The sequence below is a fragment of the Aethalodelphis obliquidens genome, unplaced genomic scaffold (assembly GCF_003676395.1).
Source record: "Aethalodelphis obliquidens isolate GAN/ISIS:26980383/991018 unplaced genomic scaffold, ASM367639v1 scaffold18, whole genome shotgun sequence".
Lineage (NCBI taxonomy): Eukaryota > Metazoa > Chordata > Mammalia > Artiodactyla > Delphinidae > Aethalodelphis > Aethalodelphis obliquidens.
Genome location: NW_020837962.1, coordinates 19,450,398 through 19,470,646, shown reverse-complemented (window position 1 = coordinate 19,470,646; position 20,249 = coordinate 19,450,398). Strand labels below are relative to the sequence as shown.

Genomic DNA, 20,249 nt, shown 5'->3' with positions numbered 1-20,249 from the left:
AGTCCGTGATCGAGCAGGGATGATGGTGTATCCTGTTGGGTCAAACCCCTGATGCCATGGGCTGGCCCTTCCTTCTTTTATGAGCTGTGAAGGGAGAGGGCACAGAAGCAAACACAAGCACAATCAAAATGGTATCAGATAAAACAGCAATCAGATTGCCTCCTGTTTGATGGATCAGAAGAAATTCAGCTGATAAGTATCAATATTATCAAAGATGCAAAAGAAATCTGAGATTGGATCAAGCAAAATGGCCATTTCATTCTGCTCCCATGTAGTCAACAAGTACTTTTGAGCTCTTATTATGTGCGAGGCAAATCTAGAAGCTAGGAATGTAAAAATGAAAGCAATACAACGTCTCTCTTTGTGAAATGAGCTCTATGCAAGGTTATTCATTCTAGTATTGATTCACATGGCAAAAGACTGGAAACAGCCTTTTGAATATGAGATTAGTTCAATACATTCTTGTAGATCCAAATGATGAAATTTATGCCTCATCCCTATAAAAGAGGGAAGAGACTTCAGACATTGTCCTAGTGGCAGGTTAGCAAACTCAGGCCTACCTTCCAGTTAGTGCTCCTAAAAAGGCTGAACAAAATAGAAAAAACAAAAGATCTTGAAAATGGTAAAGAACAAACAAGTCAGGGGGAATTACAACCTAAAAATCTATGCTAAGTCACGTATCGAGAGAAGTTCAGCTCAGCACACAAAACCCCATTTGCCCTGAGAATATTTTCTGGTCTTAAATAGCAACTGTGAAATTGATATGTCATTTGGGGGTTTTAAAGGGCCAGGGAAATGCATGTCTAAACACAGGCTCACCCAAGGAGAAACTGATGAACCAGCCCCCAGTTTAAGGGAGGATCCTGAGGGTGCACCTGTAGGGTAAAGATATAGGGTAAGTGAATCAGCCGTTGTGCTCTTTGCTGTCTGGGCTTGCGTGCGCTCAGGGGTCTAGGTGACCTCAGGCCTTGCACTTAAATCAGGTGGTCTTGCACAGGCGGTGCCCTCAGGCACGTAGCAAAAGCAAACAGAAGTCCTCTCTTGAGAAAGTTCCCTCATCCTGGGTCTGTAGTTCTTCCTAAGTAACAGTCATATACAATAACCAGCATATAGTCAAGGATAACTAGGCACAAAATAAAGATGAGTGAGAGCCAGAGAAACAACAGGCCACAGAAGCAGAGCACAAAGATGTGAAGTATTGGAATTACTGGGCAAAAAGTATAAGCTGGGCTTCCCTGGTGGCGCAGTGGCTGAGAGTCCGCCTGCCGATGCTGGGGACATGGGTTCGTGCCCCGGTCCGGGAAGATCCCACATGCCGTGGAGCGGCTGGGCCCATGAGCCATGGCCGCTGAGCCTGCACATCCGGAGCCTGTGCTCCGCAATGGGAGAGGCCACAACAGTGAGAGGCCCGCGTACCGCAAAATCAAAACAAAACAAAACAAAACAAAACAAAAAAATGTATAAGCCAATTATGGTTACTATGTTAGGAGAGGTTTAAAAAAAACAAGCTTGAGGGACTTCCCTGATGGTGCAGTGGTTAAGAATCTGCCTGCCAATGCAGGGGTCATGGGTTCGATCCCTGGTCCGGGAAGATCCCACATGCCCCAGAGCAACTAAGCCCGTGCACCACAACTACTGAAGCCCAAGCTCCCTAGAGCCCACAAGCCACAACTACTGAGTCCGTGTGCTGCAACTACTGAGCCCGCAGACCTAGAGCCCATGCTCTGCAACAAGAGAAGCCACTGCCATGAGAAGCCACTGCTATGAGAAACCCGTGCACCGCAACGAAGACTAGCCCCCGCTCACCGCAACTAGAGAAAGCCCGCGTGCAGCAACAAAGACCCAATGCAGCCAAAAATAAAAATAAAACATTTTAATTTAAAAAAAAACAAGCTTGAAAATATCCACAGGAAAGAGGTAACTCTAAAAAGTGACATAACAAATCTGAACAAAGAACCAAATACAACTTTTAAGAGTTTAACAGCAGATTAGACACAGCTGAAAAGAGCACTCATCCAGGATGCAGCATGATGTTATAAAGAGAAGGTGAAGACCGGGGGACATCCCTTTGGTTGGAATCCCAGGAGGAAAGGAGTGAGTGAGGAGGGATTTCGTGAACAGATAATAGCTAAAAAGTTTCCAAAACAGATTTAAGATTCCAAAAACCCATGGAATTCTGAGTAGCATAAATAAAAAGAAATCCACATCTGGCCATATTATTGTGAAACTGAAGGGAAACAAAGACATCTTAAAAGCAGCCAGAGATGGGTACACATGATCTCTCTGTATTTTTTCCCTACAACTGCATGTGAATCTATAATTATCTCAAAATGAAACATTTAATAATTTTTTTAAAAGCAGCCAGAGGAAAAAAGACATATCCTGAAAGTCAGCCATAGTTAGATTGACAATTGCCTTCTCAGATGTGACAGTAGAAGCCAGAAGCCAACGGAAAGGTGTCTCCAATGTACTAAAAGAGGACTGGTGCCAACCCGAATCCCATACTCAGCAAGAATACCCTTTAAGGGGACTTCCCTGGTGGTCCAGTGGTTATGACTCTGAGCTTCCACTGCAGGGGGTGAGGGTTCAATCCCTGGTCAGGGAACTAAGATTTCACATGCCGCGAGGAGTGGCCAAAAAAGAAAAAAAAAGAATACTCTTTAAGAACAAAGGTGAAAGAATGCACCTGTGAGAAGGTGAATTCTGCTCAGTTTTGAGAGGATATAGAGGCAAACACATCCATTAGGTATTTGTTGAGTATTTACAGTGTGTCACTGTGATATCACATGCTAGTTGGGGAGACAGAAAATAAACAAACAAGTAATCCAGTGTCAGATCTGATACGTGTGTGACTGAGGCAGAGGTGCCCCCAAGCCAACAGCTGCGCTTAGTGCCCATCGGCGGCAACAGAATGTGCTCATTCAAGTTCTGTGCCAGATGTGGGAAGCATGCTTGGACCTACAGCCCAGGCCTGCTTTTTCTGCACTTCCTGGTGACAGTAAGCTCTTGTGTTGATTTCTTTCTGGGGGACTTCAGTAGAAGCACAGGTAGAGAAAAGAGCTGAAGAGTGCATCTCTGTGAACATCCACCCTGAACACACCTGGGCCGCCAGCATCCTGCATCCCTCCTCAGGTGCCCTTGTGGTCCCTCTGCCTCCAACAGTTACCACTGTCCTGATGCCAACAGCATAGATTTGTTTGCCTATTTCTGAACTTTATACGAGGGAAAACACACAGCGTGTGCTCAGTGTATGCGCTCTGGTTCTTTTACTCCGTATTATGTCTGTGAGCTATATTCACACAATGCAGATATATTGTCTCCGTCAGTGGTTTGTTTTTTTTTCCCCTATTGTCATCTTTTGTTGTCTGACTGAATCACAGTTTATTTACCCATTCTCTTTTTGGACATCTGGATCATTTCCACTAGTCTTTTAATAGATTATGTTTTTGCTGAAACAAAAAACATTGATTGATAGTAAACTTTCAAGCTAAGGATGTGTACTGTCATTTTTAGGATAAACAATAAGAGAATGGAAATAGACTGTATAACTTCTGAATTAATAAGGGGAAAAATGAAGTCCTGAAAGAAAGAGAGGAAAGAAAGGAGAAAACGCAGGCAGGTCAAATTGAAAGCACAAATAAAATAGTAGATTTAAATCTAAATATTATGGAAAAACCCAAGCGAACTTTTTGGCCAACCCAATATATCAGTAACAACATTAAATGTAAAATGTTTCAGTTAAAAGATAAAGATTTTCAGATTGGGGAAAAAAATCCAACTATATACTGTTCATAAGAGACATGTCTAAAACATAAGGATATAAAAAATTGACATTATTAAAAGTTTGGTTAAAAAAACAAAGTTTGGTAAAAAGATATAACACATAAATACTCCGTAAGAAAGCTAGTCTTTGTGGTAAAAGCATTACTGAACTAAAGAGGGTCAGCATTTTATGGTAATAAAAGATTCAATTCACCAAGAGGATTTAAATGTATATTCTGTGACCCAGCAATCCCATTGTTAGGCGTATACTCCAAAGAGTGTAACTGTTCAAAGCTGGGGTTTTTTGTTGGTTTTTTAAAAATAACTAAACCCTGGAAACAATGGGAATATCCACCAGCAGGAGGGTAGTTTTGTTTTTTGTTTTTGCGGTACGTGGGCCTCTAACCGTTGTGGCCTCTCCCATTGCGGAGCACAGGCTCCGGACGCGCAGGCTCAGTGGTCATGGCTCACGGGCCCAGCCGCTCCGCGGCATGTGGGATCTTCCCGGACCGGGGAATGAACCCGTGTCCCCTGCATCGGCAGGCGGACTCTCAACCACTGCGCCACCAGGGAAGCCCAGGAGGGTAGATTAATAAATTGTTGCTCAGTTACACCGCAGAGCAGAGAAAATGGGTGGATCATGCGCAGCAAGTTACATGAATATCACAGAAGTAATATTGAGTCTAAGACACAAAATGGTATCTACATATGATTCCATTTAGATCAAATTTCAAAAGAGGCAGAAGTAAACTGTATTGTTTAGGGGTGCATGCAAATGAGGTATAAAAGCAAGGATGTTATTAGAGTCAGAGTAGGGGCCGGGGGATTTAATCAGGAAAGGAACCGTGGTGGAGGGCTCGCCCAGGTGCTGCCGTTTTCTCTTTCTTGGTGGGTGGTGAGAACGTGGATTTTTTTTTTTTTCAGTACGCGGGCCTCTCACTGCTGTGGCCTCTCCCGTTTCGGAGCACAGGCTCTGGACGCGCAGGCTCAGCGGCCATGGCTCACGGGCCCAGCCGCTCCGCGGCATGTGGGATCTTCCCGGACGGGGCACGAACCCGTGTCCCCTGCATCGGCAGGCGGACTCTCAACCACTGCGCCACCAGGGAAGCCCAGATTTTTCTTTTTCTTTTTGTGTTAATGTTTGTGGTCATCAGACACCTCTTTTCTACACTGCTTTCTAATTTTGTGGTCTGATTTACTTTTATGGAGTTGTTAATAGTGTTTTTTGGTGATGGGGTTATGGTTCACTTTTACTTGCCTTATTACATCTTCAATTCTTTTAAATCTTAAGTAAATATTTGAAAAAATGAATGTCCTCATAAGATCTTCCATCTGAGAAAAACCAAAAGGCCAGGGTGTAACGTATGTGACCTGCAGAAAGTAGCGTTGACCTCTCTTCTCAAATCCACAGGTTAACTTTGAGGAATTTAAGGACGGTTTCGTGGCCGTCTTGTCATCACAGGCTGGTGTTGGCTCCTCAGATGAAGACAGCGGGTCTTTGGAGCCAGGTAAGAGGCCTTCCTGGTCTCTGTTACGTCTCTTCCCGTGATTCCGTGACCTCTGGATTATGATGTTCTCACCAAACGACGCAGCAGGTCTGTCTCTGCCAAGCTGCGTAGACTGGAACTGACGTTTGGGTTTTTTCTTCTTTTGCTTCCTTATTTGTAAAATGGTGTTGTAAGGGGAAGACTCTTTTGTTTTCCTCTACAATACACACAATCCTCTGAATATACTGGCACTTCTGGTCACTAGATATATGTGGTTTTTCCCACACCAGGCCGTTTTGCAACCCCTGGGTGTCCTACAATTCAACTCTGTTCTGACACCGTCTACCTGGACACGGCGTCAGACCCCACAGGGGAAGGGCTCAGTCCCCCAAGACTGCACCCTCTTCCGACAGCCATCTCAAATCCAGGTTGTCACCTGTGCTTCTGACCCACCTGTTATAGATCAGAGGCTCCCATGACCTCCTCAGGTTCAATTAATTTGCTGGAGCAGAACCCAGGGAAACCCATTTACTTACTGGATCACCGTTTATTACAAAAGGATATGACTCAGGATAAGAGGTTTGTGGGAAGGGCTTGTGGGAAGGGGCTCGGAGCACCCATGCCCCCTTCAGGCCTCACTCTTACCCAGTCCCCACATGTTCAACTCGGAAGCTCTCAGAACCCCGTCCTTTTGGGTTTTATGGAGGCTTCGTTACAGACATGACTGATCAAATGATTGGGCATCGGGGATTGAACTCAACATCCCTGGAGGTCAGGGGGTGGGGCTGAAAGTTGGTTTCCCTGGCAACCAGCCCGTCCTGAGGTGTGGTTCCAAGTCACCGCATCAACATAAACTCAGGTGTGGTTGCTCTCATCACTTAGGAAAGTCCAAGGGTTTGAGGAGCTGTGCCAGGGATGGAAGACCAAATACATATTTATTATAAATCACAGTATCACAGATGTCAAGTTAATACCGCGTGCTGTCCTTACAGCATAGGGTGTTGACAAGATAAAGTGGGTGTCGGGGGTGGAAGCATCGGAGAATCAAAAACGCAGGGCAGGTGTGAGGTGTTAGCCAGGGCTTGGAGGCTGGTGGAGCAGGCAGGATGCCACCAGCCGAGGCAGCCCTCAGCCTGTCTTCTGTCTCAGACAGTAGCGCTCTGTGCTCCTAGGACTTGTGAGAATCTTGGTTTCGAGCAGGGCCAGTGGGACAAAGGTAATATTTCAGAACAAACGGAAGTGGTGGCTTTGGTCAGGAGGTGGAGGGAGGGTTTTGGAGGGAGGCCCGCTCGATGTGTGGACCGCGGGTTCCAGTCGGAAGGTGATGGCGGACATGCTCATTCGAAGCCGTGCTGGACCCTCGGGCTCGGCTGGGGCGGGCAGCACCTGATGCGCCCCGGCTGGTCACGGCTGCGTTTGACGAGTGTCGGGAAGGAGAGTGAAGTGGTAGCCAGTCCCTCCCTCCCACGTGGGGCAGGCGTTTGAGGAGTCTGCCCCGCAGCAGCCCCCTGGTCTGCTCCTGGACCCCGGGCAGGTCCTTGGTTGGGAGCAGGTGCACGATGATCTGGGCACCAGGGGTACCGTGAGGGAGGCTTTGTGTGCCAGGCTTGGGGCTAATGGACGTTTTATGTAGATTCCAGTGAACCGTCCTAGAAGTCCTGTGGCTACTCCTGCCTGTTATTCAGGTGGGGTTTTGCAGCCTGGAGCCAGGCCCTGCCCACGTCCCTGGGGCTGAAGTCAGCTGCCCCACCTCCTCCTGCTGGAGCCACACCAGAGGCCTGAAGCAGGGGGAGGAGTCAGTCCGCCAGCAGCCCCATCGCCCTGCAGCTCAGGTCATTGGCTGCTTTGTCTCACACTTGTCTTCCTTGAGATGGGAAGAAGCCCACTTGCCTTTCCCGACTCAGGGTTTTGGAGTGTGACCGTGAACGTGGATGTGCCCAAGAAAGGCTGCGCCTCTGTCACTGCCCCCCCTCTCCATGCTGGAACATGTGTGCATCTGTGGGGTGTGTCCTCACTTCCTCCAAAGACGGGAGAAGCTGTTTCAGGACTGGCACTTTTCCACACCAGTTCCGTTTTTTTTGTTTGTTTGTTTTAGTTTTTTTATTTATTTAATTTTTGGCTGCATTGGGTCTTTGTTGCTGCTCTCGGGCTTTCTGTAGTTGTGGCAAGCAGGGGCTACTCTTCATTGTGGTGCGCAGGCTTCTCATTGCGGTGGCTTCTCATGTTGCAGAGCACGGGCTCTAGGCACACAGGCTTCAGTACTTGTGGCACGTGGGCTCAGTAGTTGTGGCGCACAGGCTTAGTTGCTCCACAGCATGTGGGATCTTCCTGGACCAGGGATCGAACCCGTGACCCCTGCATTGGCAGGCGGATTCTTAACCACTGAGCCACCAGGGAAGCCCCCCGGTTTTGTTTCGTGTTGTTTTTCTCTTCTTTCGATTTTCAGTGCTTTCCTCAGTTACACGGTTGTAAGCCCACCTGAGGCGGCTCGGACGGGGCTTGTGCACAGAGGCAGGGCGCCGGGTGGCCCTGCAGCCACGGGTTGTGAGAGCCGGGGCGAGCCCTGCCCCGTCCTCCAGGGCCGTGCGCGTTTCAGCTTCTCACCGCAGCCACCTTCCCAGCCTCCCCCATCCAGGGGCTTCATCCCTCCTTCCCTGGCCCTGTCCACAGTGTCGCTCTCTCCTGCTTTCTAATCTGTCTGCCGGTCCTTCCCACCATCTCCCACCGTGACTGGAAAAATGATTGGAGCTTTGACGCTCCAGGGATGAGCATGTCATCAGGGGGCCAAACGCCCCGGGGTTTTGAGGAACATCCCGCTTCCCCGTCATTCTGCTCCTTTCAGTAAAGGCCGTTACAGAACATATAACCAATGTCTTTTCACTTGTAGACCTTGGTATTCTGCTCCTATAAATAAATACGTACACACAGGAGGCACAGCCAGGTGTCCAGCACAGGGCACCGTTGGCCTTGTGCTCTGCGGGCCGTCTGGGCAGCGGGTGGGGACTGGCTGTGACCCCCAGTGCTTCCCGCCAAGAGGCCGCGGCTCTGTGTCCTGTGGGTGGTGGGAAGCTGCCCCCTTCCTGTCGTGATTTGCCACGTGGACACTCTTTTCTAGAGAAGCGTTTCTCTCTGTTGGAGGGAGGGGGGTGACACGTTTGGGGAACATTATGAAACAGCTGTGTGTTTTCTGGGCATCTCATTCCTCTGAGGAAAGTGCTGACCTGCTGAAATGATGAAGAAATGGGGCCACATCCAGGGCGGGTGGGACTCCGACAAGGACGGGTTGGGTCGGAGGGGAACTCAGGAGGGGAAAGGCAGGAGCAAGGTCAAGCCACAGAGGGCAGACGTGGTGCTGGGTCACGACCTCCAGGTGAGCCGGGAGCGGGCCCCAGGGAGGGCCCACGTGCGTCAGGCCCCTCCTCGTCTTCTGCAGCTGATTTCCCAAATGTGCTGCAGCTGCCCACTCCCACCTCTCATGGCTTTCCTCTTCCCGCACCTCCCCCCCGCAGTAAAGGTGCGGAGCCTGTGTGCTGGCCCCTCCCCACTGCGTGGGGCACTCAGGGCCTCCTGTTTCCTCCCTGCCAGGGCGTCCGCTCCCTGCTCTCCAGCAGCCCCGGGAGTTCCCACATGGGAGAGATTACAGGACCGGGCAGGGCCCGTGATAACCTCCGAGTGTCCTGGGGTCATGGTCAGCCTGCCTTAAATGTCCGCTCTCAAGTGGAACTCAGCAGCTTCCTCCCCCAAATCCTCCCTTGTTCCTAGTTTCTGTTGGTCACTGGCATCACTGGCCAGGTTGGACCCAGCCTCCTCCTCTGATGGTCCCAAGGTCAGGGGCTGCAGAGTTGGTGTGGAGGAGACAAGGGAGGTGGTACTTGGCCTTAGGAAGCGTGACGCATCCGTGTGAAACGGTCCTGTTTTCCTGACCTGGCCTTACTTCCTTGGATCCTCTCCCCCAACCTGCACGTTCTGGTTGCTTCCTTCTGAACCTGTGTCCTCTCCTGGCCGTGGCCCACGTCGCCCTCCCCCATCTCTCTCCGGCTGCCCAGATTCCCTACAGAGTCAGCATCATTTCTTCTCTGCCTGCGGGGTCCCCACTGCTCTGCAGACGTGGGCAGGTAAGGAGGGAAGAAAGGTGCCAGGGGTTTATTAGGGCTTATGGGATTCTCATGAATCCCAAACTAAAATGCACTCCTGCCTCTGTCCCAGACTTCAGACCCACGTGGAGTCTGAGGCTCCCCAGCTATGCTGAGGTCCTTGCCTACCGCATCCCGTCCGGGGGGCAGGGGGGTCCTGTAGTGAGGGGGGTGGGTGGGACGTGACCTTCTGGTCTCTAGAGCAGTATGTTGCTGGATTATTGGAGGCTTTTTTCCTTGTGTAAAAAGCTAGATTTTTGTATTAGTCTTTTATTGCATAACAAAAGCGTATTTTGGTTGGAAACATTTAAACAGCACCTAGAGTTTAGGATGGAAAGTCCCTGCCTCCCGGCCTGGCTGTCTCAGCCCCAGCCCCACTGTCGACCGTTCCGTGTGTTCTTCCAGGTGTTTTCCATGTGTGTCCCTGAGAGCCACGCTTTGCACCCGAACCTGCACCTTCGTAAAGGGCATCTTGGCAGCACGTGTGGGCCCAGAGGCTGTCTGAGAGAACACCTCCCGTTTTTATTCCAGGTGTCCCCCGGGCCGTCCCCCCAAAGTACGTGAGCGGCTCTAAGTGGTATGGCCGTCGGAGCTGGCCCGAGCCCTGTGACGCTGCGGGTGGAGCCCCGTGTTTACCGGAGCAGCCTGCCAGACCCAGTGTGAGAAGCCAGCTCCGACGCTCTGCGTCTCTGGAAAGTGTAGAGGTGGGTCGACCCCCCCTTTGCCCTCGCCCAAGTACACATGCCCCCCGCCATAGACACTGCTCATGTGACACGATACGGGAAGGTGGGAGGGGGCATCTGTCTCATCACCAGAGCACTTTGGGGAGTGACATTTAGTTTTAAGGTGTCTCTGGGTCTCGCTGTCTACATGGAAACTCGGGCCACAGAGCATCCTTCTTCAGACACGGGGGCCGTGGAGAATGCCCTGCTCACCACTAGCCCTCTCCCCTGGCACTGCCAGAAGGAGAGGACGGTTACAGCCGGGGATAGAGAAAGCAGCACTGGGCGCGACTGAGGCTCACCCTCCACAGCTTGGCGGCATGTCAGGCCAGATGCCTCCGGGGACCCCAGGCTCCCTGAGCTGTCACTGCAGGAGCCTCGAGGGCTTTGTGTCAGGAAGGACGTCCACGGGGCAGATCCACACCCCACACCCCACGGGTTAATCGTGGCCCGTTGGACCTGTTTTCGGGGTTCCAGAAGGTTCCTGCCTCCACCCCATGATGTCCACCTCTGTCTGATGAGGCTCTAGGGGGGCTTCCCTTTAATAAGACAGCTCTGGGCCCCCATATTAATTTGTTTATATTTTCAACATTTGTTGAGGCCAATAGGAAAAGCAAATAAATATGTATTTAGATCCTGGAGTCGCTTCTCTCAGGGATGTGCTGCACTTGGACGGCACCAATAAACCCTAGACCTTTGCTGCTTTATTCTCTCTCCTAAATCTGGCCCCAGGGATGGAAGGCTTCATGGGTCCGCGCCATCTCTGTGGTGCCGTTCTGCTTCTTAAAACCATCTTTGATCCCCAGAACTAGGACCCTAGAGTTGCTGCCTTTAGGGTTGTCAGCAGGTTGAATGCATTAGAAAAATGAGCTATACCACCTGCCCCCAGAGCTCCAGCCTCAGTTCAGCGCCATTTCTAAGTGCTGAGTCCTGGTCAAGCCAGTGTTCCTTCCAAAATCAGAAGCAGACTTTGACTTTGTGGTCCGCAGACTCGGTCACAGAAGCATGAGGTTTTACTGGACTTCTTGGTGGCCCAGCCCCTTGGGCACTGAGGTCTCAGCAGATCACCTGCTGTCTCCGGAGCACCTGGGGGTCAGAGACCTGCTCTTCCTTGACTGTTGCCAACAGACATGGGTCATGAGGGGCGGGATGCAGAGGGTGCCGAGTGCAGGCCGCAGCGTGCGGTCTGAGAGAGGGAGCTGGTGTGCACGGGGCCTCGTGGCTGACCACCAGGGCTGCTCTGTGGGCTGGGGCTCCCCTTCCTCAGGTGTCCCCCCCACCAGCCCCACCAGACTGTTCCCGGTGCTCCGTCCGCTGCCCTTTCCTCTGGGGACTCACACGTCCTTTTCCTTCTGTTTTTCCAGAGTCTCAAGTCCGATGAAGAAGCTGAAAGTGCAAAGGACCCTCAGAATGAGTTGTTTGAAGCAAAAGGTAAAGCCCGGCCTTGTGGTCGGTGCCACCTTTGGCCAGTGCTAGGCTGCCAGGCAGTGGGCCGCCAGCCAAGGACAGTTTCCTGAGAAGTGCCTGGTGTGGGTGGTGTCCCTGGGGGGCCCTTTTCCTGGGGGCAGGGTCCCAGCTCTGGGAGACCCCTGAGGTCAGACTCTCGAGCGGGGACCACTGGCTGAGGGAGCAGCTTCACGGTCTGGGAGGATCAGCATGACCCCAGCCGGCAGGTGTGGGCCTGGGGACTCCTTCCTGAAGCACCCGGCCTGGGCCAGCAGCCTCCCTGCCGCCTGGGGCCCTGTCTGCCCCGAGTCGAGGGTAAGACGTGGTTCTGGTCCTGGAGAGCCTGACGGAGCACCCAGAAGGCAGCCGCAGGCGTGCTTAGCAAATCTGGGTGCATCAGCACGTAGGTCTGCAGGTGCCTTAAGGACACCTCCCGCTGGAGTGTGTCACAGGGCAGAACGTGCAGGAACATGGCTCGAGGGCGAGACCCGAGCTGACCTTGAGCTTCTCCTGAGTGAGAGGTCTGCACTGGCACTGAGCATTATCCAGACTGTGGTCCTGGGGGGCTGAGGCGCTTGGTGACGTCAGGGGAATGACCGGAGTGCCTGTGCTACTGGACGAAGCAGATGGACGCTTTTGTGTCCGGAAGAGCAGCCAACCCATGCCCTAAATTCCCCGGACTCTGTAAATCTAGGGGACGAGAGGAAGGGCTCCTGGGAAGGTTATTCACCAAGTCATTTCGGACTCTGCCCAGAGACAGGTTGGAGTTCTTCTTTCCCTCCAGGTTAGAACTGACACTGGTGTGTGAACAGTCATGTCAGACCTCAGAGGACTTATTTGTTCCTCTGCCAGCCATGAGAATACACCCCGGTGTCAGAATTGCTTTTCTATTGTTACGTAGAACTTTCAGATGTTTTAAGCTGGAAGAGATCTCAGAGGTGGCCCTTTCCTTGTGTTTTCCTCAGCTCAACCCACAGCATCATGCGTGAGCACACAGGCCCTAGCTTTCCTTGGCAAAGTGGCTTTCTGATCGTTAGTTGAGTTATCAAAGTAACGCCAAGGTGGCTCCTCTCCTGGAAACTCTAGACCACTGGCCGAGAGCCCAGGTCTGGTCAGCTGCAGGCAGCCCTCTTCCTGTGTTGGGCTGGGTGGTGTGGCCTGGGCGTGGAGGGGACTCTGCTTTGAAGCCTCGCTCATCCGAGGAGAGCTCCTCGTGGGCACCCCCAAGGTCTTTCCTCTTCCAGAGGGTGTTTCTCTGGCAAAGCTTCAGAAACCTCAGTAAGCCACCTGGCTAAAGTAGAAAAGTTATGAAACCTGGCCGTCTGTCATCCAAACTCACTGAGGTGTCTTTGCATCTCAAAGACACCTGCGCCTCCTGCTGTGAGGTGGCGTGGAGAACACAGCCCATCTTGGGACGTTTTTGCCGGGAAGAAAAAGAAAAAAGATAAAACTGAGCCTGCATCCAAGCTAGGCTTTGATGCTAATTTCCGGTTTATAGGCGATGTTAGCGATGGAGGCATGCAAGGAAGCAGAGTGGGGCAGGCAGTGAGGTGCTCGTGTTCCAAGGACTCGAGAGGAATAACCACACGCACAGGGAGGATTCTGTGTTGATACTGAGTCAAAGAAATCAACTGTCGGGAGACTCTTGAGAGAGAGCTGGGTAAACCGTTGTTGGTTTGTAGGGTGATGGTGGCATTGGGGTCAGCAGTACACACGAAACACACAGGCGTGAGAACACAGCAGCTGGATTTTGCTTTCAAATACTTGGGCAAGAGTAAACAGGGGTAGATGAAGCCGGGGTGGCCGTCTGCCCAAGGAACAGGACCACTGGCCTTTGCTGGACTGTGCTCTTTACTTTGGGTAGGTTTGAAGAGTTTCTAAAAATTAGTTTTTTAAACCTGACCTTTTTGTTCTAAGTACAAACCTTGCAGCTGTGCTCTCAGTGCTGTGGCTTCGCAGGTTCCCTTCAGAAAATGCTTTCTGGGATTTCCCTGGTGGTCCAGTAGGCAAGACTCCGTGGCCCCCATGCAGAGGGCCCAGGTTCGATCCCTGGTCAGGGAACTAGATCCTGCATGCTGCACCTAAGACCCGGAGCAACCTAAATAAATAAATATTCTTTTGAAAAAAGAAAATGCTTTCCCCACATGCAGCAGATCCCTCCATTTGATTGTGAAAACTTGCATAGAATGCAAGTGGAAGAGTTGTACCGTGAGCACTGTGTACCCACCACCTAGATTCCTCCTTTGAAGCTTATCTCTCACATGTGTCCATGTGCCCGTCCCTCTGCCCATTCATCAGTCCATCCGATTTCAGAGTAAATTACAGCCTTGGTATGTGTCCCCTGCTTCAGGCCAGCTGCCAACCTGGGGTTCTGAGGTCTTCGGGAGCCTCCGGAAGCCCTGCAGCTCCTCCTTCGACACCCCCAAGAGCCGGGTCCGAGGCCTCTGGGAAGAGCTGGGTGTGGGCAGCAGCGGCCACCTCACCGAACAGGAGCTGGCCCTGCTCTGCCAGAGCGTCGGGCTCCAGGGCCTGGAGAAGGAGGTGAGAGAGGGCGGGTGGACCTCCCTGATGGGCTGGGTCTTTGTGGCGGTCATGGTTGGTGCTGGGCCTGGAAAACCCCTTCACTGCCAGACACTGATTCAGTTGTCACCTTCTGGTCTCACATCCCGTGCTGACTCCCAGGGCTTGTGTCGAAGGTCCGTCTCTGGCCGCCTTCACGCAGGATCCTCCTCTGCCAGGGGCACTCCTCCCCCACCCCTCCTCAGTGGCCCAGATCTGCCACCCAGCCCAAGTGTGGTGCCCGCAGCGTCTGCTATGCTCCCAGCAGCTGTACTCACCCCTCCCTCCTGCGGGGCCAGGGGAAGTGGAGGGCAGTGTGATGGGACAGGCCCCTCCTTACTGAAGTGCTCTCAGCCCTGCCCTTGCCGACCCTGAGCTGCTGGGGGCCCGGGGCCACGTTCCATACGTACGTGTCCCGCCATCCAGCAAGCTCCTGGCACGGCAGACACGGGATGGGTGTTTGTGGGTTTTGGGAAGTGCAAGTGGCCGTTCACAGCAGGATGGAAACTGACCAGGTGTGTGGATTTCACAAGCCAGAGCGGGGAGACCACTGTTTGGATAGGACAGCGAGCCGCCTGCTTGGGGAGGGTGGGGGCCAGGCCTGGGTGGGGTAGGCACAGCTGCGGTGGGAGAGCCTCTGTGAAGATGCCTGGGGGCCTTTATTTAGGAACTTGAAGACCTGTTCAACAAGCTGGACCAAGACGGCGACGGCAGAGTGAGTCTAGAGGAATTCCAGCTTGGCCTGTTCAATCATGGATCCCCTCAACTTCTGGAATCTTCCACACTTGTCAAACCGAGCGGGTCCTGGTCTCATTACCAGGTAAAATGGGACGATTAACTCTTGAACCCCAGAGCGACTGCCATCATTCTCTGGCCTTCAGCATCTTCTGCAGGCCTGACCTCTCTGCCTGGTCCCCACAGAGCGTGCCCAGCAGTTGCTCGGGGTGTGTACACACACGTGTGCTGTGGGAGGCTGTGCAACCTTGGGCTGATCTGGCATTGCTCCTGCCAAGCTGTGTGTCACTGGTGAGCTACTCACCTTCTCTGAGCCTCAGGTTCCTTGTCTGTAAAATGGACACACCTACCTCATAGGGGTCTCATGAGGATTCCCTGACAGTTCCTTGTTATGCCTCAATGTGGGGTACACTGTGTTCCAACAAGAGCACCCCCTCTCCCTCCTCCCCGGAGAACAGAGTCACTGACAGGTCCGTGTCTTCCCCAGGATTAGCCTTAACAAGGATTCCTGGAGCTGTGCTCTCCCCATACTGTATACCTGAATTTTATCCTGTACAAGGCCAGCTGGAGGAGAGCAGATTTTAGGTGGTTATTTAAATTGTGATGTTCGGTGCATCTGGTTTTTCTCAGTCCCAGGACAGTCAGCCTCCGTCTCCCACCACAGGGCACGGTTGTCCTGCGGAGTCTCGCTGAGGCTTCTTTGGCGACGTGGCTGATCCCGCAGTTTGTGGGCAGCGAAGCAGGAACAGTGACCTTGTTCTCTGCTAGGCCAGGCGCGTCTGAGAATCAGGTTTCTGCACCTGAAGCCACTGAGACAGGGAAGGAACCAGGAGAGATGAGGGATGGTGCCAGGCCACCTGAGGGCAGAGACCACAGTGCAGTCGTGCCCAGAGCCTGTGGGAGGGAGGGCCTCCTCTGAGGTACAGCGGCCCCCGTTCCTACCGGGGAAGTGCTGACATGGCCATGGGGTTGTGTCCTGTGCATGTGGATGCCAGCGTGGCTGGAGTGGTGACATGGGGCCTCGCACCTGAGCCCAGACGGAGATTCTCCTGCTCCATCAGGGGAGCAGGTGGGCCTGGTGGTCTGGGGGCCCCAGCAGCTGCTCCTTGTTCTGGCCCCAACTGCAGACGCGTGTCTGAAGGGCCTTGCCCTCCAAGGGGCAGGAAGCACAGCTGGATTCTTTTTTTTTTTTAGATGTTGGGGGGGTAGGAGTTTATTAATTAATTTATTTATTTTTGCTGTGCTGGGTCTTCATTTCTGTGCGAGGGCTTTCTCTAGTTGTGGCAAGAGGGGGCCACTCTTCATCGTGGTGCACGGGCCTCTCACTATCGTGGCCTCTCTTGTTGCGGAGCACAGGCTCCAGACGCACAGGCTCAGTAGTTGTGGCTCACGGGCCTAGTTGCTCCATGGCATGTGGGATCCTCCCAGACCAGGGCTCGAACCCGTGTCCCCTGCATTGGCAGGCGGAATCTCAACCACTGCGCCACCAGGGAAGCCCCACAGCTGGATTCTTGCAGTACCTCGGCTCACCAGTCAGCTTTCTGGCTGAGGGACTTTTTTGCCCTTGTCTTAAAACTCTCTGACCCTGAATCCTGAGGACACGCGTCCTCTGCTTGGGCCACCCCCGCCCTCCTTCTGAAGCCCGTCTTGGGTTTCTCTGCACAGACCAGGTTTCCCTCAGCAGGAAGCCATTAGTGGTTTGGGGAGAAATTACCTCAGGGCCTGGCAGGCGCTGGGCGTCCCCTGCATGGCCTGGCGTGGACAGCGCTGAGCCCTGGGCTCGAGTCAGATCCTGCGGGCGCCCCATTCCCTGGAGCAGGAATCAGCGCTGTTCTCAGGCCTCGGGGAGGCCACACAGGCGGGGAGGTCGGGGAGGGTGCATGAGGAGGCCACGGGGGCTCACAGAGCTTGTCCCGACGTGCAGGTCCCAGAGGAGGGTGGTGGCCAGACCACCACGTCATCCCTCGTGTCCGTGAGCTCGGGCCCGCGCCTCTTGTGCAGCGTGGACGACGGCGCCGGCTTCGCCTTCCCGGAGCAGATCGTCACCCTGTGGGCCCAGGAGGGGGTGCACAACGGCAGGGAGGTCTTGCAGGTTTGGACCGGTCGCGCACGGCTGCCCCAGCAGAGGCGTCTAGGCGGGCGGGGCCGCTGCCTATAGGGGAGGCTGGACGGAGCTCCCCCCATCCCCCCCACCGCAGACACAGGCCCTGTGTAGGGAAGGCCCATCGTAATACTTTTTTCTTTATTTTTTGATATTAAGATATAGGAAGTGTGAAAAACATAATAAGTAAAAAGCAGAGAAAACCACAGCCTGAAACAAATCCGTTTGAAGGTAGGTTTCAGCATCTTAGACTCTCCCCCTCAGTGCGTGTCAGCCCCGGAGCTGATCTGCTGACCTGGAGGAGGGACGTCTTAGCGGACACCACTGTCACAGACGTCCGAGCGTTTCTACTCTCCCCGGACGAGCTCTGTGGGGAGTTCTTCTCCCCGTACCCGCCCTCCGACCTCCCTCCAGTGGTCACACACGAGGAGGCCTGTGCTCTCCCTGGTCAGTCAAGTCCCCTCTGTGGGGACACAGGGCAGCCCTGGGGCTTTGGAGGGAGTTCTGCCCTGGGTGGCAAGTCAGGTGCACACAGGGCGGGCACAGCAAGGGAAGAGTGCTGGGGCAGGTGTGGCGAACTAGATGAGTTAGTTTCATTTCCAAATTTCACTTTCCATTGTGAAAAAAAGCTTCAGCTCTACAGAAATCTATAGAATAATAAAGCCTGCCCCCCTCTGCTCCTGGTCTCCAGGGATGGCGACGCATAAAGGTCTGGTGGGCATTCTGCGAGCTCTTCCCTGGCACAGGAAAGAAATGCATATTTAGACATTCCCATTTAAAAAATTTCTTTTGCAAAATTGGTGTCATACCGTATACCTTGCTAATTTACATTACCCTTTCCCTGTCGTGGGACATGTATGTTATTTTCCTGTTACGAATCTCGTCACCTGTAATGCACGTGTACCCTTCTGCCCCTGTGCTGGTATTTCTCGGTAGGGCGGATTCCTGAAGGTACGCATTTTACCTCTTGATAGCTTCTATTGTATTGCCTCCAAAAATGTCCATGTTGGCACAAACCAATAGAACAGGAAGGAGAAAAAAAACAGCCTTTAAGACAGTCTGCCCGACTCCTCAGGCCAGACTCTCCTGGACCTAAGCTTCGCCGTTGCCAAGTCCCGCTGCCCAGCAGCCCAGGCAGAGCCTGACGCAAGGCCATCCCTGGACAGCTGGCCCACAGGACTATTGTGAGAACCAGAGGCTGAGGCCGGACCACTGAAATTGGCCCCCGGGGAGGGCCAAGAGCAGAGGGGCTCATGGTTTTTTGTTGTTTGGGTTTTGGCTGTGCCACACGGCACGTAGGATCTTAGCTCCCCAACCAGAGATCGAACCTGTGCCCCCTGCAGTGGAAGCACGGAGCCCTTAACCACTGGACAACCAGGGAAGTCCCAGAGGCTCATGGTTTGGAGATTCTCCCTAAGACGCCGCTCCTGATTCCCTGCGCTTGGAGGTGGGCTGGCTGCCGTCAGGATCCAGCCAGTGACGAGTCTCACGCTTGCCCCCAACACTTCAGGACTTACTCTTATCACTGCTCTCTTGCTGTCACAGCAAGTTTCCATTCCTTTAGCAACTTATGATTTTCCAGTTGCTCAGGGTTTGATTCCATTGAATTGAGAGGCAGTGACGTTACTGAACTCCCCTCAGCAGGACCCTCCACGTGGCCCCCCAGGTGTATCTGTCCCCCGACACAGGGTGGCTCTCGGGCGAGCTGGCACGCAGTCGGGGTGTCCTGGTGCAGCAGGTCCATAATTGGTCACCTGTGACACTGGGCGGGACCGCCAGCTGCCCCTGAGCACACCTGCCTGAGAGAGGTGTGTTCCCCGGGGGAGGAAGCCCGCTAGGCGAGCCCTGGCCTGGACGTGCTGGCCTCCCACACCCAGCTTCTCAGGACCTCACGCAAATGTCTGTGGGACCACCGCCAGGGCTGCTCTGTGCAGATCCCTGACGTCCTCAGGAATCGGGAGCCGCGCAGCCGGGTGTTCCTAGCCTGGGGTCTCCAGGAGACTGCTCTGCGGTCTTCCCGAGGCCCAGCAGGATGGAGAGTGGACCTCGTCGGAGGCTGGAGGCCTCCCCTCCCTGCCACCTGGGCTCCTCCCCAGGGCAGCCTGAGCCTCCTCCCAGCATGGCTCTGGCTTCCCCAGAGCCCCGTCCAGGAGAGCGGAGAGAGGCCTCAGCCTCCCACGCCCTGGCCTGGGAAGCCACACATTGCTACCCTGGCACCATCCCGGGGGTTACGTAGGTCCATCCCGGTCAGCACAGAAGGAGTACATGGGCATGAACGCCAGGAGGCAGGCGCCCACGTTGTGCCACGTGGTTTTTCTAATTGGGAAGCTGCCGCTGGGACCACTTTCTGTCCTCTGCCCCCACCCGTGGTTTCGTTCCTGGGAAGTGTGCGCTTGTGTCAGAACTTCAGCTTCCCAGTTGCTGCACATGCTTCAGCTGAGTGTCATTTCTCTCCAGAAGCGCTCGCGGCCATGGGGAAGGACGGAGATTCAAGTCTCCGCCTCATAAGTTAAAGGAAGGGCCTCCCCGTGGGCCCTGCCATGTGCCTGCCCCGCCCGTGTGTCTGGGCCTTGTAGCCAAGTGTGCCCATCGCTGCAGGAGCAGACGTGGCAAAAGTGTTCTTACTGGGCAGCCAGCAGGATGGACAGGCGTTCCTGTCCTACCCTCTCTTTCTCTTATTATGGTAAAATACGTAAAACAAAATTTTTCCATTCTTTTAACTGTACTTTTCCAAGAATCCCGAGGGCGAATGAGTGTGACTGTCTGGAATGCTGGGCTGTGGCTCATCTCTCTCTGATAGGTCCTGTGTCCACCAACAGAACCCCCATCTGTTCCTGTATCTGTTTGTGTGGTTCAGAGACATATTAGTCAGGATTCTTTGAGTCTGAAATGGCAAAAACCCAAGTCAAACTAGCTTGGGCAGGAGGAGGTTAGGGACCTTCGTGGTCAGTCGGAGAAGGACGTTAGGCTCGGGGGTCCCAGCTCCGGGTGTTGTCTGGACTCTGCTGGTGGGGGCCTTGGCCTCAGGTCCAGTCCCCTTGTGCAGCTCCCCAGGGCCCACGTGGTTTATACAACACCTGATTTCACAGGGAAAAAGCCCTTCTCTGGCCTCCCTATCAATCCCCAAAGTCCTCTGCTTGGGACATGCCCCCTTCTGTGTCTGTCACTTTGTCCAGGGAGGGGGACTCTGTCCAGCCTGGGTCATGCCCACCCTCGAGGCGTGGGGGGACACTGGGGTTGACAGGGTTGGGGGACCGTAGTGGGGATGGGGGACACTGGGGTTGACAGGGTTGGGGGGACTGTA

At 53.5% G+C, this 20,249-nt stretch overlaps 1 protein-coding gene across 3 annotated transcripts in view; it reads left to right on the top strand.

Annotated features, from left to right (window-relative positions):
* NINL (ninein like) overlaps nt 1–20,249 on the top strand; it is a 107,056-nt gene that overhangs the window by 50,978 nt on the left and 35,829 nt on the right. For 2 of the 3 annotated variants that reach the window (XM_027118137.1, XM_027118138.1), the window contains exons 3-8: nt 5,174–5,270; nt 9,914–10,086; nt 11,469–11,535; nt 13,901–14,091; nt 14,777–14,929; nt 16,769–16,936. In XM_027118137.1, the coding sequence (XP_026973938.1) occupies nt 5,174–5,270; nt 9,914–10,086; nt 11,469–11,535; nt 13,901–14,091; nt 14,777–14,929; nt 16,769–16,936 (849 nt within the window). The remainder of the gene's footprint in view (nt 1–5,173; nt 5,271–9,913; nt 10,087–11,468; nt 11,536–13,900; nt 14,092–14,776; nt 14,930–16,768; nt 16,937–20,249) is intronic. The other variant, XM_027118139.1, reaches the window with a different exon arrangement.